At 35.3% G+C, this 15,653-nt stretch overlaps 1 protein-coding gene across 2 annotated transcripts in view; it reads right to left on the reverse strand.

Moving 5' to 3' along the window:
- The window catches only part of IFI44L (interferon induced protein 44 like), a 28,659-nt gene extending 17,268 nt beyond the window's left edge, over positions 1–11,391 (reverse strand). For both annotated transcript variants that reach the window (XM_089337177.1, XM_002715545.6), the window contains exons 1-4: positions 10,997–11,391; positions 5,025–5,494; positions 4,147–4,195; positions 3,214–3,412 (exon numbers count right to left, since the gene is read on the reverse strand). In XM_089337177.1, coding sequence (XP_089193303.1) covers positions 3,214–3,412; positions 4,147–4,195; positions 5,025–5,484 — 708 coding nt within the window. In that variant the 5' untranslated portion in view covers positions 5,485–5,494; positions 10,997–11,391. The remainder of the gene's footprint in view (positions 1–3,213; positions 3,413–4,146; positions 4,196–5,024; positions 5,495–10,996) is intronic.
- Positions 11,392–15,653: the final 4,262 nt, after the last annotated feature.

Here is a 15,653-nt window from a genome sequence, read left to right on the forward strand (position 1 = left end):
GAACAAGGCCAAAACCAGGAGCCAGGAGCTTCATCTGGGTCTCCCACATCAGTGGTAGGGGCCCATACACTTGTGTCATCTTCCACTGCTTTCTACAGGCCATTAACAGGGAGCTGGACAGGAAATGGAACAGCTGGGACATGAATCATTCCCAGATGGGATGCTAGTCTCACAAGCAGCAGCTTTACCCACTCTGCCACAGTTGTGGTCCCTTTTTTCTTGCTGTTGAGTTTGTTGTATATTTTGGATATTAAACCTTCATCAGGTGCTAATATTCTCGAAAGAGAAAGTAGCAGAAAGAGAGAGAGAAATTTTCCAGCTCCTGGTTCACACTCCAAAGAAACACAAAGGCCAGGGTAGGGCCAGACCAAAGCCAGAACTCCATCTGGTTCGCCTGTGTTGGTGGCAGGGCTTGGGTACTTAAGCCATCCTGTACTGCTTTTCCAGGTAATTTAACAGAGAGCTAGATAAGAAGCGGAGCAACCAGGCCTTGAACCAATGCTCCAGTACAGGTTTAATTTCTAATATGTTGAATGCTGAGGTTGCAAGTGGTGATTGAACTCACTGAACCACAGTGCAATGCCTGTGTTTGTGTTTTAAGCTAAGTTAAAATTTTAAAGTAAAAAATTAATTTTTAACCTTTACAAAGGAAAAATTTTTCAATAAGTTTGGATTAAATTATTATTGGAATTTTAAAAATAAATTTAATGTATCTGAAGTTTGCAGTGTTGGCCAACATTGGGTATAGCATGTTAATCTTAGCCTGAGACACCTTCAACCCACATTAGTACCCATTCAAATCTTGGCTGCTCCACTTCTGATCCAGCTCCCTGATTATGTGCCTCAGAAAGCGGCAAAAAATGACCCAAGTGTTCAGGGCCCTGCCATACATTTAGGAAACCTGCATGGAGTTCAGGGTTCCTGACTTCAGCCCAGCCCAATCCAAGCTGCTGTGGTCATTTTGGTAGTGAACCAACAGATGGAAGATATTCTCTCTCTCTCTCTCTCTCTCTCTCTATATATATATATATATATATATTCCCCCCTTTCTCTGTAACTCTGCCCTTCAAATAAATTGATTAATTAAAAAAACAGTATACAGTGCTTAGAAAATCTACAATTGTTTGTAATAAAGTTCTAGGCCTTAACTTTTACTCACCATTCACTCTCTGACTCATCAGGGCAACTTACAGTTCTGCAAGGTCTGTTTAGGTTGAGTGACTACCATTTATAGGTATGCAACTTATCTTTTATACTGTATCTTTATAATACCTTTTCTAGGTTGGATATGTTTAAATACATAAATACTTAATATCATGTATAATCACCTATAATATTCAGTAAAGTAACATGCTGTGATGATGTACAGCCTGGGAGCAACAGGCTATACTAAATCACCTAAGCATGCATTAAGCTATCTAGGTTTCTGTAAATATACTCTATGGAATTCACACTTATGAAGAAATCATCTAACAATATATTTCTCAAAACATATCCTCATTTTTAAGTGATGCGTAAATATATAAAGAAAGATAAACTGATCTTTTGTATATATATAAATTGAAAATGAATCTTGATATGAATGGAAGGGGAGAGAGAGTGGGAAAGGGGAGGGTTGCAGGTGGGAGGGAAGTCATCGATGGGGGGGGGAGCCAATGTAGTCCATAAGCTGTACTTTGGAAATTTATATTCATTAAATAATAGTTTAAAAAAATGTTAATTGCAATGTGAAATCTATGACATTAAAACCAAACCATTGATCTAGGGCCAGTGTTGTGGCATAGTGGGTTGGTTAAGGCTTCGCCTGTAATGCCAGCTTCCCATATGAATATCGGCTGGAGTTCTGGCTACTTCATTTCCTATCCAGTTCTCTGCTAATGTACCTGGGAGAGCACTGAGAACACGGCCCAAGTGCTTGGGCCCCTGCTACCTACGTCGGAGATCCAGATGGAGTTCCAGGCACCTGGACTCGACCTGGCCCAGCCCTAGCTGTAGTGGTAATTTGGGGAGTGAGCCAGTGGATGAAAGCTTTCTCTCTGTCACACACATTCTCTCTCTTAGTTTTTCTCTTTCATTCTCTCCTTTTCTTTCCTTCTGTGTGTATGTGTCTGTCTGTAACTCTGCCTGTCAAATAAACATATCTTTAAACAAAAAAGAAAACGTTGGTTATTGAATGTGACATAAAGACTAAAACGCATCATTACCACCTTTTCAGTATGCCAAATTTTCATTGACAATACACAGCATATTCCCCATCATAGAGCAACATTAAGATACAGTAATTATAGAAAAAGATTGATTTTGAATTTTTGTATTATTCTTTATTTTCATTTAATTGTGTGATAAAATTGTTTTAAAATATTTTTAATCTTTATTATTCTGAACACTTTTTCAACAAATAACTTTATATCTGTTTTGTTAATCAATTGTTCTACCTGGTTATTCAGCATTACTTACGTTACTACCCATATATTTCATGTCATTAACATCTGTTTTTTTCTTTTTTTCTTTTTTTATTTAGTAAATATAAATTTCCAAAGTACAGTTTATGAATTACAATGGCTCTCCCCCCCATAATTGTGTGATAAAATTGACAAGCATATGTCAAGAGGAAATTTCTAGACAAATATTACACTCTAGTTTATGTATCAATTAGAGCATGAATAGGTAAACATGTATTAGTATGTATTTCCTTAATATATGTTGGCAAATAAGATAGCTGTTGCAATAGTACAGATAGATTTATCCTTCAAATATTGATCCACAAAAATAAATTATTGTTTTATTGTAATTTCTTGCATAAAGGTCTTACATAATGCAAAATTATGATATAATTCTCATTACTGTATTATAAAGAACAGAAAACTATTTCATCCAGGTAAAATCATATGGTCATGTGGAAAAATGGACACCAAATACAATGGACAAAGATTTCCACAGTTTTTAAAATTTTGTTGTTTTTTACAACGAATACCAAAGAACTCTTAGGCAACTGCTTCTTGCATTCATAAAAATTAAAAGTTTCTATGGATAATATTACTCAAAGGAGGTGATTCTGATTCTACCTTACTCCCTTTTACATTAGACTTAGTATTTAATTGGTTATAAATTTAGAGGTGTCATATATTCTGAGAGAAAATGATAAGGAAATGAAAAAGCCCTATAATCACAATCTATAAAACAAAATCCTCAAGGAAAACTGAAATAACTTACCTGTTCGGTAATACTGGTGGTACTATCAGACCCCACAATGGCTTGCTGAGTTGGACGGCCTCTGAAAACAGACTTCACTGAATTGAAAAAACTGGATTTTCCAGATCCAGTGGGACCCAGCAACAGTATACGAATTTCAGAAACCAAGTCTGCATAAGGTTTGTAGGCCCTGAGATCTGATAGGAGCTTATTTCTGTACCTGATAAAATGAAGCAGTTCAATAGAAAGAAAAGCAAACTTACTCTGGAGCTGCTGCTTCTTCCATGTAAGGGTATGTTTTAATTATTTATTTGTTATTTTGAAGAACTCGTCTTCTATAATATGGTTTTAAATGTCTAAAGTTACATATTTCTGCTTAAAGAAAATTCATTTATCCATATATGACTATAATTAAACATTAACCAGCAACCAAACCACCATTAGTTTATTAGCCTTAGAACACATAAATTTAATATATCAATAACAGTGCAGATGAATTATTATTTTATTAAAATATTGTATTAAGAAGAAATTAAAATATATGCAGCATAAAAATCTATAAATTCGGGAGAGGGCTCTGTTTCTAATATAATCAAAGTTCCTCAAAAACCATATTCTTAATGCAGATATTCAAAGGAATTATCTGAAAGGGTTATATAAACTTTACTTGGAAAACTTTGAATCCAAGAAATATAAAGTAAAACACAAAGTCAAATTGGTCAGTTGTCATCAAATAGATTTTTAAAGTTTCACAGTGCTTAATGGTTCTCTTACTGTTGTTCTAAGCTACCTGTTTTATATCAGTAAGATTTTATTTTATGTTAATAAAACTTTAATTAAATGTTATTGTTCCAAATTATACAATGTTTATCTTTCTCACTATTTCATTTTCAGGACCCTTTATACAATTATTCTAAAGAAAATGATTAATAGATTGTCCAAGATCTTACTTACTGTGTGACTTCTGTTATCCTCTTTAGGTAGCCTCGATTATCCTTGATTCCTATGGATAATAAACAGCATGAGTTTTTAAACCTGTCTAGTCAAAGGTGGCCAAATCTATCTTCTATAAAGGCCATTGAGTCTTCTTGCATTACCAATGGCAAAGTGGTTCAGTTAAAAGTTGAAATTGAGAGGATAAGAGGAGGAAGAAAAATTATCCTCTCAGTATATCAAGTCTATCTGGAAACGCTCAAATAACTATGCTTGTAGCTCTTGAGGCTGATCCTTAGGTCATGTGTGAAAACAGATCGGCTTCTCTCTCTCTTTCTCTCTCTCTCTCTCTCGCCATTTCTTTCTCCTGTGTCTCTGCCTCAACATATACAATCTCTCTTTTTGCGGATCAATCTGAGGGCGGCGCCACGGCTCACTAGGCTAATCCTCCAACTGTGGCGCCGGTACCCGAGGTTCTAGTCCAAGTTGGGGCGCTGGATTCTGTCCCGGTTGCTCCTCTTCCAGGCCAGCTCTCTGCTGTGGCCAGGGAGTGCAGTGGAGGATGGCCCAAGTGCTTGGTCCCTGCACCCACATGGGAGACTGGGAGGAAGCGCCTGGCTCTTGGCTTCGGTTAGGCACAGCATGCCCTCCGTAGCGCCCATTTGGTGCGGGGCGGGGTGGGGGAGCGGTGAACCAAGGGAAGGAAGACCTTTCTCTCTGTCTCCCTCTCACTGTCTAACTCTGCCTGTGAAAAAAAAAAAAAAGAGTTTATCTGAGTGTATCAACTGGCATGAAATCTGATTGCTTCTCTCAATTTTCCTGGTTTTGAAGATCAATTTACAATCTATAAAACATAAAAATTAGAATATGAATGCAGAATTCAGGGTTATTTAACATACCTTCAACTCGAAAAACTTCACATTCTGAAATGTTAGCTCTACTACAAGAATTAACTGGTAATCTTATTTTAGCATTTAACATATGATTCAGAAAAATTAATTGTGCCTTCAAATTTACAGAGAAAATCGTTTCACCACAATATGAAAGAAAACTCAGTTCTTCAGTAGTAGTTTTTAGTACTGTATTTAAAAGTAAAGTTGGCATTTCAATTATGTCTTTTTTTTTTCGCAATGTAAACCAGATGGTTTGTTTATGATTACGCTCAAGCATTAAAAAACCAACAATAGAATTACTAAAATAAATAGTTATAGTTGGTCCTTCACAAGTGTATCTCTGAAGCATGTCGCTCATGCTATATCCATGAACACTAGACTTGTAAAGAAGACTCAAGGAAACATTTCCAAGTTGGTTTATCAGGCATGCTTCTTCATTCCATGTCAGTTTCGTTGTCACTGCCATTTTCCTCTATCTAAGGAAAAACAATCACCAAAAGTGAGGTTAGTAAAACATAGTGCTTAAAGTACTTTCTTTCTGATTTGTGTATTTTTTCTCTGATCCAAATAAAACACACTACTTGAATTATAAGGCACGATAAAAATTATAAATTGCAATATTAAAAAGGTATAAAATAGGTCATTTAAAAATGACACATATCAATAAATTTTAACACTGGTTAATAAGGTAAATATCAGATTAAATAAAGAATAAAGAAAAGCTGGAATAGTAGTTAGCAAATTTTCTAAATGAATTTATGTTATGTTTGGAGACTATATAGGCTAAGCCACAACTACATGTTTGCCACTATAATGAAAAATCAGTCACAGCCAATATGCTTTTTTTTTTTTTAAGATTTACTTGTTTATTTATTTATTTGAAAGTCAGAGTTACACAAAGAGAGATGGAGAGGAGGAGAGAGAGAGAGGTCTTCCATCTGCTGGTTCACTCCCCAATTGACCACAACAGCCGGAGTTGCACTTATCCGAAACCAGGAGCCAGGAGCTTCTTCCAGGTCTCCCATGTGGGTGCAGGGGCCCAAGGCCTTGGGCCATGTTCTACTGCTTTCCCAGGCCATAGCAGAGAGCTGGATCGGAAGTGGAGGAGCCGGAACTCAAATCGGAGCCCATATGGGATGCTGGAACTGTAGGTGGCAGCTTTACCCACTACCCCATAGCACCAGCCGCCACCAATATGCTTTGTGATTGAATGTAATTTCTCCACCAGGGTTCATATGTTATGGTCATAATCCTCAGTGTGGCAACGTTAAGAGATGGAACATTTAAGAAGTGATATTTAGAGGAAAGTTCTTAGGTAAATTGGGAGCATGCCCTCAAAAGGGATTTAGGAACTTTTCATGGGGCCATACTAAGATCTAAACAAGACAGTTAAAAAGTCCTGGACCTGACCTCATCCAGCCTTTCTGGCTTCTTGTTTAGTGATGTGAATCTGTTCTTCACACATGCACTCACAAAAAGATGCACCCTGCTACAATGTAATTAGCCAAGAAGGCTCTCTTCAGAGCTGAGCTGGTGCTGGTGCCACACCTTTGAATGTCCCGAACTTTGAGCTAAATAATCCTCTGTTTTCCACAATTTTAACCTACCTCAGCTACCTAATGATGGTGGCAAAAAAGGGCTAACATGATATATAAAGAATTGAAGAAGTCTATGTTGCAGTAAAACATTGTTTACAAGGATAGATAACTGACACACAAGCCACAGTTTGACATCCCATGAATCAGAAGACAGACATGAGGAATTTATACACAAATAGTTCATCAAAATTGAAAATGAAAACACAGAAAATCTGAACAAACTGATCATAAGCAGTAAGACTGAGTTGGAAAAAAATTTCCCAACAAGAAAACTCCCAGGACTACATAGTGTAACTGTTGAATTCTACCAAACTTCTATAGAGAACTAACACCAATTCTTAAACTATTCTCGAATAAATTGAAAGAGAAAGAACTGCCAAACTCATTCTAAAAAATAGGTATTACACTGATACCAAAGTGAGACAAGGACATGACTAAAAGGGAAGATTAGAGCTCAATAACATATAAGGATATGTCACAACACTTACGGAAAATGGAATTCAAGGATAATGCACATTTTCAAGCACATTTGGAAAGTTCTTCTTAGATGTAAAATTTTTCAAACAAATGCCAGCCAGTTGAATCCAGCAATTCATCAGAAGGATCGTTCACCACCATCAAGTGGCAGTTATCCCAGGGATACAGGGATGATTCAACATACACATATCAATAAATGTAATGCAACATCAATAGTATGAAGGATAAGAACCACATGAACATATCAACAGATGCCAAAGATATGTCCTATGAAAATCAAGATCTTTCATGAAGAAATTCACAATAGAAGGAATGCCGCAACGTCATTCAGGCTATATACAACAAACCCGTGGCCAACATCCTAGTACATGGGGAAAAGCACATAATATTTTCATAGATCTGGGACCAGACAAGAATGTCTTCTCTTACTGCTCTTATTCAATATAGTACTGAAATTCTTAGGCAGAGCCAATAGGCAATGGAAAGAAAGAAAAGACATGTGAATAACAAAGACAAAAGTTCAACTATTCCCACTTGCATCTGATGTGATTTTATATTTAAAGAAACCAAGAGGGGCTGGGATTGTGGTGTAGTGAATAAGCCGCCACCTGTGATGCACGCATCTAATATGGTGCTGGTTTGTGTCTCGGCTGCTCATCTTCCCATCTGGTTCACTGCTGATGGACTTGGAAAAGCAGCAGAAGGTGGTCCAAGTGCTTGGGCACCTGCACCCAAGTGGGAGATTTAGATGAAGCTCCTAGTTCCTCGCTTCAGCGTGGCCCATCCCTAGCCATTGCAGCCACTGGGGAGTGGAACAGTGGGTGGAATACCTCTCTGTCTCTAACATTTATGGGGTACCACAAAAGCAGTTCTATGGTGGAGGTTTCCCACAATAAATGCCTGTAATAACAACAACAAAAACCAATATCAAATAAATAGCATAATATTATACCTCATAATATTTTATAAATAATATTAAAAATGCAAATATTATTAAAAAATGAAACCCAAAGTAATCAGATGGAAGAAATTAAAGATCAGAGCAGAAATAAATTAAACAGGGATTAGAAAAATAATTTGAGGGGCCAGCGCTGTGATGTAGCGGGTAAAGCTGCTGCCTGCAGTGCTGGCATCCCTTATGGGAGCTGGTTCGAGTCCCGGCTACTCCACTTTCGATTCAGCCCTCTGCCATGGCCTGGGAAAGCAGTAGAAGATGGCCCAAATCCTCAGGCCCCTGCACATGTGGGAAGACCCCGAGCAAGCTCCCGGCTCCTGGCTTTGGATCAGCCCAGCTCTGGTGGTTGCGGCCAATTGGGGAGTGAACCACCTGATGGAAGACCTCTCTCTCTCTCTGCCTCTCCTTCTCTCTCTGTGTAACTCTGACTTTCAAATAAATAAATAAATCTTAAAAAAAAAGTCTCTCAGTGAAGTAAAACCCAGGACTACATGTTTCACACTGAATTCTACCTAATATTTGAATAGTAAATAATTCTAATCCTTCTCAAAATCTTCCCAAAAACAAAATTTAATAGAATACCTCCAAAATCATTTTATGAGTCCAGCTTATCCTAATACCACAGTCAGACCAAATACAAGGAATGGTGATTAGTGAATATCCCTAATGAAAATATAAATTTTCATAATAAAATACTAGCAAGCTGAATATACCAACAGAAATTCATATTCATAGTGAATATAAATTATGACCAGGTAACATTTGTCCCAAGAACATAAGGATGCTTCAAACTACACAAATTAATAAAATGGCATACCATATTAAGAGAATAAAGAACAAAACCAAACAATCATTTCAAAGGAGTGGAAAAAGCACTGCACAAAATTCAACATTCATTCTCATAAAAATTCTCAACAATCTAGGTATAAAAGGAATTTACCTCAATATAAAAAGCCACATATCATATCTGATATATAACACTACACCAAACTGTGAAAAGCGGAAAGACTTTCCCCTACAGTCAAGAAAAGACAAGAAGGTTCACTCTCATCACTTGGATTTGATATAGCACTGGAAGTCTCAACCAAAGCAATTAGGGAAGAAAAAGAAATAATAGACATCCAAACAGAAAAAGAAGAAACAAAATTACATCTGTTTGTTAATGACAGGATCTTATATACAGAAAATCCTGACAACTATCAAAAAACTGCCAGAACTATGATCAAATTCAGTAGTGTTTCAGGATATAAAAATATTTAAAATCCATTGAGTTTTTGTACACTAACAATAAATTATCCCCCACAATAAATTAGGTAAACAATACCATTTATGTACTCCAACGTATTTTATTTTTTATGCTAATACAAGTATATTTAAATAAAAAGTGAAAGACCTACACTGAAAACAATACATTAATGAAAGAAATTGAACACACAAATAAATGAAGACATTCTGTGCTAATAGATTACAAATATCATTTTAATTGCAAGAATATTGAAAATATATCCTTTTAGCAATATCAAAATATATATTAATATTACTTATAGTCACCATGTTATACAATAGATCTCAAAAACATACTCCTTCTGTTTTATTAAAATTTTGTATCCTTTGGTCAATATCTCCCTATTGCCCATGTTCCCTAGCCCCCAACCTCTATTAACCAGCATTCTACATTTTTTAAAAAATATTTTATATATACATGAAGTCTTTATATACCTTTTTTCTTCACTTAGCATAATGTCTCTCTGTTCATCCATGTTATTGTAAATCATGGGATTCCTTTTTTCTTAATTGTGGATTAATATTTCATTGTGTAAATATTACCCCATTTTCTTCATCCATTCATCTGTCAACATGCACTCAAGTTGATGCTACTGTGGGTGATTATAAATAATCATGCAGCTATCTCTTTCCCTTACTTACTTCAGTTCTTTTGGATATTTGCCCAATACTGGAATTGGTGATTCATATGGTAATTTTGCTTTTAGAGTTTGGAGTCTTTCATAAAGAATACACTAATTTACATTTCTACCAACAATATGCAAGGGTCCTCTTTTCTTCATAGTTGCTTCAGCATTTAACCTTAATCTTTTATAATAACATTTTTAAATGTGTGAGATGATATCTCACTGTGATTTTAATTTGCATTTCCCTGATGACTAGTCATGTTGGACATTTTTTCATAAACCTGAGGTCCATTTACATGTCTTCTTTTGAGAAGTGTCAATTCAGATCCCTTGCCTATTTCATAACCACATTATTTGTTTTTTCTATTGAATTGTGTGAGTTTCTTACTTGTTTTTCATTCAGATGGGAACTTTTTGGAGGAAAGTATGTTCATATTAACAAGTGTCTATAATGACATGTGAAAATTGAGAATACAAATTTTGGAATATCTATACAGTAAAGTACTAGGTTAATAGTAGAAAAGACTGAACTAGAACTACTGTATTAACATGAATAAAGCTCAAATAATTCATTCTTAATGAAAAACAAGTTGAAAATAAGTCACAATATAATAGATTTACATAAAATGTTACACATACTCTAGATTGTATTTATATACACACACATATATACAATAAAATAAAAACAAGCATGACAATAAAGTCTGCAGAGTGCTTCCCTCTGAGAAGGAAATACAGAAAAGAAGAGATCCAAACCACTTCACTTTTATGTATCCGGCTCTGTTTCTAAAGAAAAAACAGCCATTCTAATTACATAAAACAAATCATCTACAAACCTGATAAACCTGTTGGAGATTAAAGTTCAGGTTTTTTTTCTCTTTATAGTTACCCATGTGTGAAATTTTCATTAAAATAAATGAGCAAAAGAAAGAAATATGACCATTAGCAACCATTCCACTGTTGTTTTTTTCCAAGAAATGAAAGCCAGCTATTTTCTTCACACACGGTTAGGGAACTGGATAGCAGGGAATCACTTACCTGTTTGTAAGAGCTAGATCAGACTCAAACAGCCAATTCGTAGTTTTGTCAGTTGTAAAACAGCCACAGTTTGGAGACAGGATTCTTGAGAGATCCTATCTTCAAGGGCTCAAGAGAGGAAAGGAAACTGAAACTCAGAGGAAAACACACCCACTGCCATGCAGTTTCTTTTTCCTCACTAGAGAGACAAAGAGAAAAAAAAAAAATCTTGCTGTACACAGAAAAAATAAAATAATTGATCCCTTGTGCAACCTCTAAGTAGGCATGCCTGAAATGCTAATGACTAATTAAAATATCACAGTAAAACTACTAATAGCTGACATTTTTTGTGCATGTAACTATGCACTTGGCACTGTATAACTACGTGCATTTTTCTAATTTATGCTTAGAACAACTTCATACAGGGAATATGATTCTGTATAATGGTTTGTTTATTAAGAAAAATAATTCTATTGTAAATAAAGCAAATCATAATTCTGTGTCACAAGTAAAAATTAAGCTTAAAGACATTAAGTTTGTACTAATTAATTTAGTTAGAATAGTGTAGTTGGTTGGTATTCAAAAGCAAATCTGTCTGCACTGTCCTGGAACAAACATAGGATGACTCAATTTGAACTAAACTCATGAGGCCTTGCATCAAATAAATGATCTCACAATGGATAAATTAAGGACCCGCAAAAATAAGAACAAACCAAACCCCAAAGTAGTAAAAGGAAAGAATTAATAAAAATTATAGAAGAAATAAGTAATATTGAAATCAAAGTAACAATACAAAAGATAAGTGAAATGAAGACCCATTTTTTAAAAAGAATATACAAAATTAAAAAACCATTGGCCTACTTAATCCAAAAATTGGAGAAGACCCAAATTAATACAATGACATTAAAAAGATGACACAACAGACACCACAGATATAAAAGGAATCTTGAATAATTACCTCAAATGGCTATATGCCAACAAATGGGAAATTCTGGAAGAAATGAATAGATTTCTGGCACATACATCTGACCAAAATTAAGATACAAAGACATAGAAAACAAAAATAGACCAATAACCAAGATACACAAAGAAAAAATAATAAAAACCCTCCCCAAAATCACAACAAAAAGCCTAGGATCAGATGGTTTCACTACTGAATTCTATCAATCAATTAAAGAAGAATTAATACCAACTCTTCTTAAACTTTTCAAAACAATTGAAAGGAAGAGAATCCTTCCAACCCCTTCTGTAATGCCAGCACCAGCTTAACTACAAAACCAGAAAAAGATACAGCAAAGAAAGTGAACTACAAACCAATATCCTGATGAATATAGATGCAAAAATTTTCAAGAAAATACTACCTAATTGAATACTACAATACATCAAAAAGATTATACACCCAGACTTTGTGGGAGTCATCCCAGGGTTGCAGGGATGATTCAACAAATGCAGATCAATAAGCATGATACATCACAATAATGAAGAAGAATAAAAAACGTTTGACTATCTCAATAGATCCAGAGAAAGCATTTGATAAAATACATCATTCTTTCTTGATTAAAACTTTAAACATGGTCTAACAATGTGACATAGCAGGTAACACCACCAACTGCAACACCAACATCTCATATGGTCGCCGGTTGGAATCAGGGCTGCTCTGCTTCCAATTCAGCTCCCTGCTAATGGCCTGGGGAAAGCATCAGAGGATAGCTCAAGTACTTGGGCCCCTGCTACCCATGTGGGAAACCCAAATGGAGCTCCTGGCTTCAGCATGGCTCAACTCTAGCCATTGTGTTCATCTGGGGAGTGAACCAGGCAATGCGAGATCTCTCTGTGCATGTGTCTTTCCTTAAATCTCTGTAATTCTGCTTTTGAATAAATAAAATCCTTCTTAAAAAAAATCTTAAGGGTTTGGAAAGAGCATACATCAACACAATCAAGGCAATATACTACAAACCCACAGGCATCATCATATTGAATGGGAAAATACTATAGGTATTTCCACTAATCCAAAACCATACAAGGGTACCCACCATCACAATTACTATTCAATAAAGTTTCAGAAGTTTTAGAGACACTAGACAAACAAACAAAAAAAAAAAGTCAAAGGCATACAAATGAGAAAGGAGGAAGTCCCTGTTTGCAGATGATATACATAGGAGAACCAAAAGAATCCAGTAAGAGATTATTGGAACTCAGAGTTTGCAAAGTTGTAGAACATGCATTCAACACACAAAAATCAATATCCTAGGGGCCCGTGCTGTGGTATAGTGGGTAAAGCTGCTGCCTGTAGTGCCTGCATCCCATATGGGTACCAGTAGGAGTCCCAGCTGCTCTGCTTCCGATCCAGCTCTCTGCTATGGCCTGAGAAAGCAGTAGAAGATGGCCCAAGTCCTTGGGGTCCTGCACCCACGTGGGAAAACCCAGAGGAAGCTCCTGGCTCCTGGCTTCAAATGAGCCCAGCTCCAGCTGTGGCGGTCATCTGCGGAGTGAACCAGCGGATGAAAGACCCCTCTCTCTCTCTCTCTCTCTCTCTCTCTGCCTCTCCTTCTCTCTCTGTGGAACTCTGACTTTCAAATAAATAAATAAATAAATCTTTAAAAAAAATCAGTAGACTTTGTGTAATCAAACAATGCCATGGCTGTGAAATAACATGTAATGTTCAGCCCATCACATGAGCTAAAAACATTTAACACCTTGGGATACACTTAACCAAGGAGATGAAAGATCACTATAGTGAAAATTACAAAATACTAAGGAAATAAATAAAAGACTCACAGAATGAAAAATCTTTCATGTTCATAGATTGGAAGAATTAATATCATTAATATGTCCATACTACCAAGACCAATGTACAGATTTGTTGTGATTCCAATCAAAATACCAAGGACCTGCATCTCAGATATGGAAAAAACTACCTTAAAATTCATATGACAACAAAAGGGACCCAAATAACTAAAGAAATCTTAAACAATAAAATCAAAACTGTATGGAAAGAAAAAAAAAAACCTCTATGTGTGAAACACATAAAATTTGTTACCTTTAAATAAAGAATATGTGTGTGTATATATATATATATATATATATGTCCTTGAGAAAATATGCCACACTGTTTTCACTGGACTACAAAATGGGACTATAAAACTATAAGAAGTAAAATGGGTCTCTAATATTATTTGTTCAGTGTTTTACTAATGTAAGAACAGACTTAGTATACTTCATAGATACAATTCTAAGAATATAATGATACTTCCCTCCTTCCCTACATCCCCCACTTCCCCTCCTTTCTTTCTTTCCTTTTTGTCTTCCTTCTTACTTTCCTTTTGTCGCTCCTTCATTTGTTTCCTTCTTTTTTATTTTTGAGATAATATCTTTCTAATTTACTTTGTAGTCAAATACTTAAAGCTACACTAAAGAGTTCAACAAATGAAAAGTGAAAAAAAAAAAAAAACCCTGTTCAGTAGGAATATAGACAATGGCTATAAACAATAATCAGATGTAAATATGTCAATTTCACAGATATATAGTAAGCTTTTTGTGCTCTCTCTATAATAACCATATCAGAGAAAATATGTGATATTGATCTTTTTGGTCTTATTTCACTAAGCTAATGATCTCTAGTCACATCCATTTTTGTTGTAAAAGTAAAAATTTGATATGTTTCTACAGCTGAGTAATATTCTGTCATATAGATGTATATATGTGTGTGTATATATATATATATATATATAACTTTTCTTTATCCAGTCATCAGTTGATGGACATTTGGCTTGATTCCATATCTTAGCTATTGTGAATTGCATGCACTACTATAAACATGGACACAAAGGTAACTCTTTCATATGCAGATTTCATTTTCTTTGTGTACATTCCCTGGAGTGGTATAGCTTAATGACTGGTTGATCTCTTTTTAGTTTTCTGAAGAATCTCCAAATTTTCTTCCAGAAAGGTTGTTCCAGTTTACATCTCTACAAATCATGTATTAGAGTACCTTTTTCCTAAATCTTTGCCAATATTTTTTTTTTTTACTTTTAGGTAATAGCTTTTGTAACTGGGGTATGGTGATACTGCTTTGTGCTTTTTATTTGGATTTCCCCAGTGGTTAGTAATCCTTTATCAGGTGTTTGTTAGCCATTTATGTTTTATCCTTTGAATAGGCCTGTTCATGTTTTTGTTCATTTTTAACTGGACTGTTTTGCTGTTGTTATTGTTTTTTTGTTATTGTTTTTGTTTATGTGGTTTTTGTTATTGTTATTGTTGTTATTGAGTTTCTTATATATTATGGATACTACTCTTTTTCCAAATGCATAGTTTGCAAATATTTTCTCACATTCTCTAAGTTTTTGCTTCACATTGTTGACTGCTTCCTTTGCTGTGCAGGAGCTTCTTAGGTTGCTATAATCCCCTTGGTTTATTTTTGCTTTTATTTCCTGTGCTTCTGGGGTCTCATCCAAGTATTTGCCCAGAACAATATATTGCAGCATTTCTCGCATATTTTTCTCTGGCAAATTGATGGCTTCGGGTCTTAGGTTACATCCTAGTTAGTATGTGGTAAGTATAAATTACTGCAATTATGTAATTTTTCTAAGATTGAAATATGTTTAATAACCTTGAAATGGCTTCCATTTAGGCATTTGCCATGAAGAAATACCTTGTAGAAGTTTACAAATTTTGCTAC

Source organism: Oryctolagus cuniculus, chromosome 7 (genome assembly GCF_051225735.1).
Source record: "Oryctolagus cuniculus isolate XC-2025 breed Fujian yellow rabbit chromosome 7, ASM5122573v1, whole genome shotgun sequence".
NCBI classification, from domain to species: domain Eukaryota; kingdom Metazoa; phylum Chordata; class Mammalia; order Lagomorpha; family Leporidae; genus Oryctolagus; species Oryctolagus cuniculus.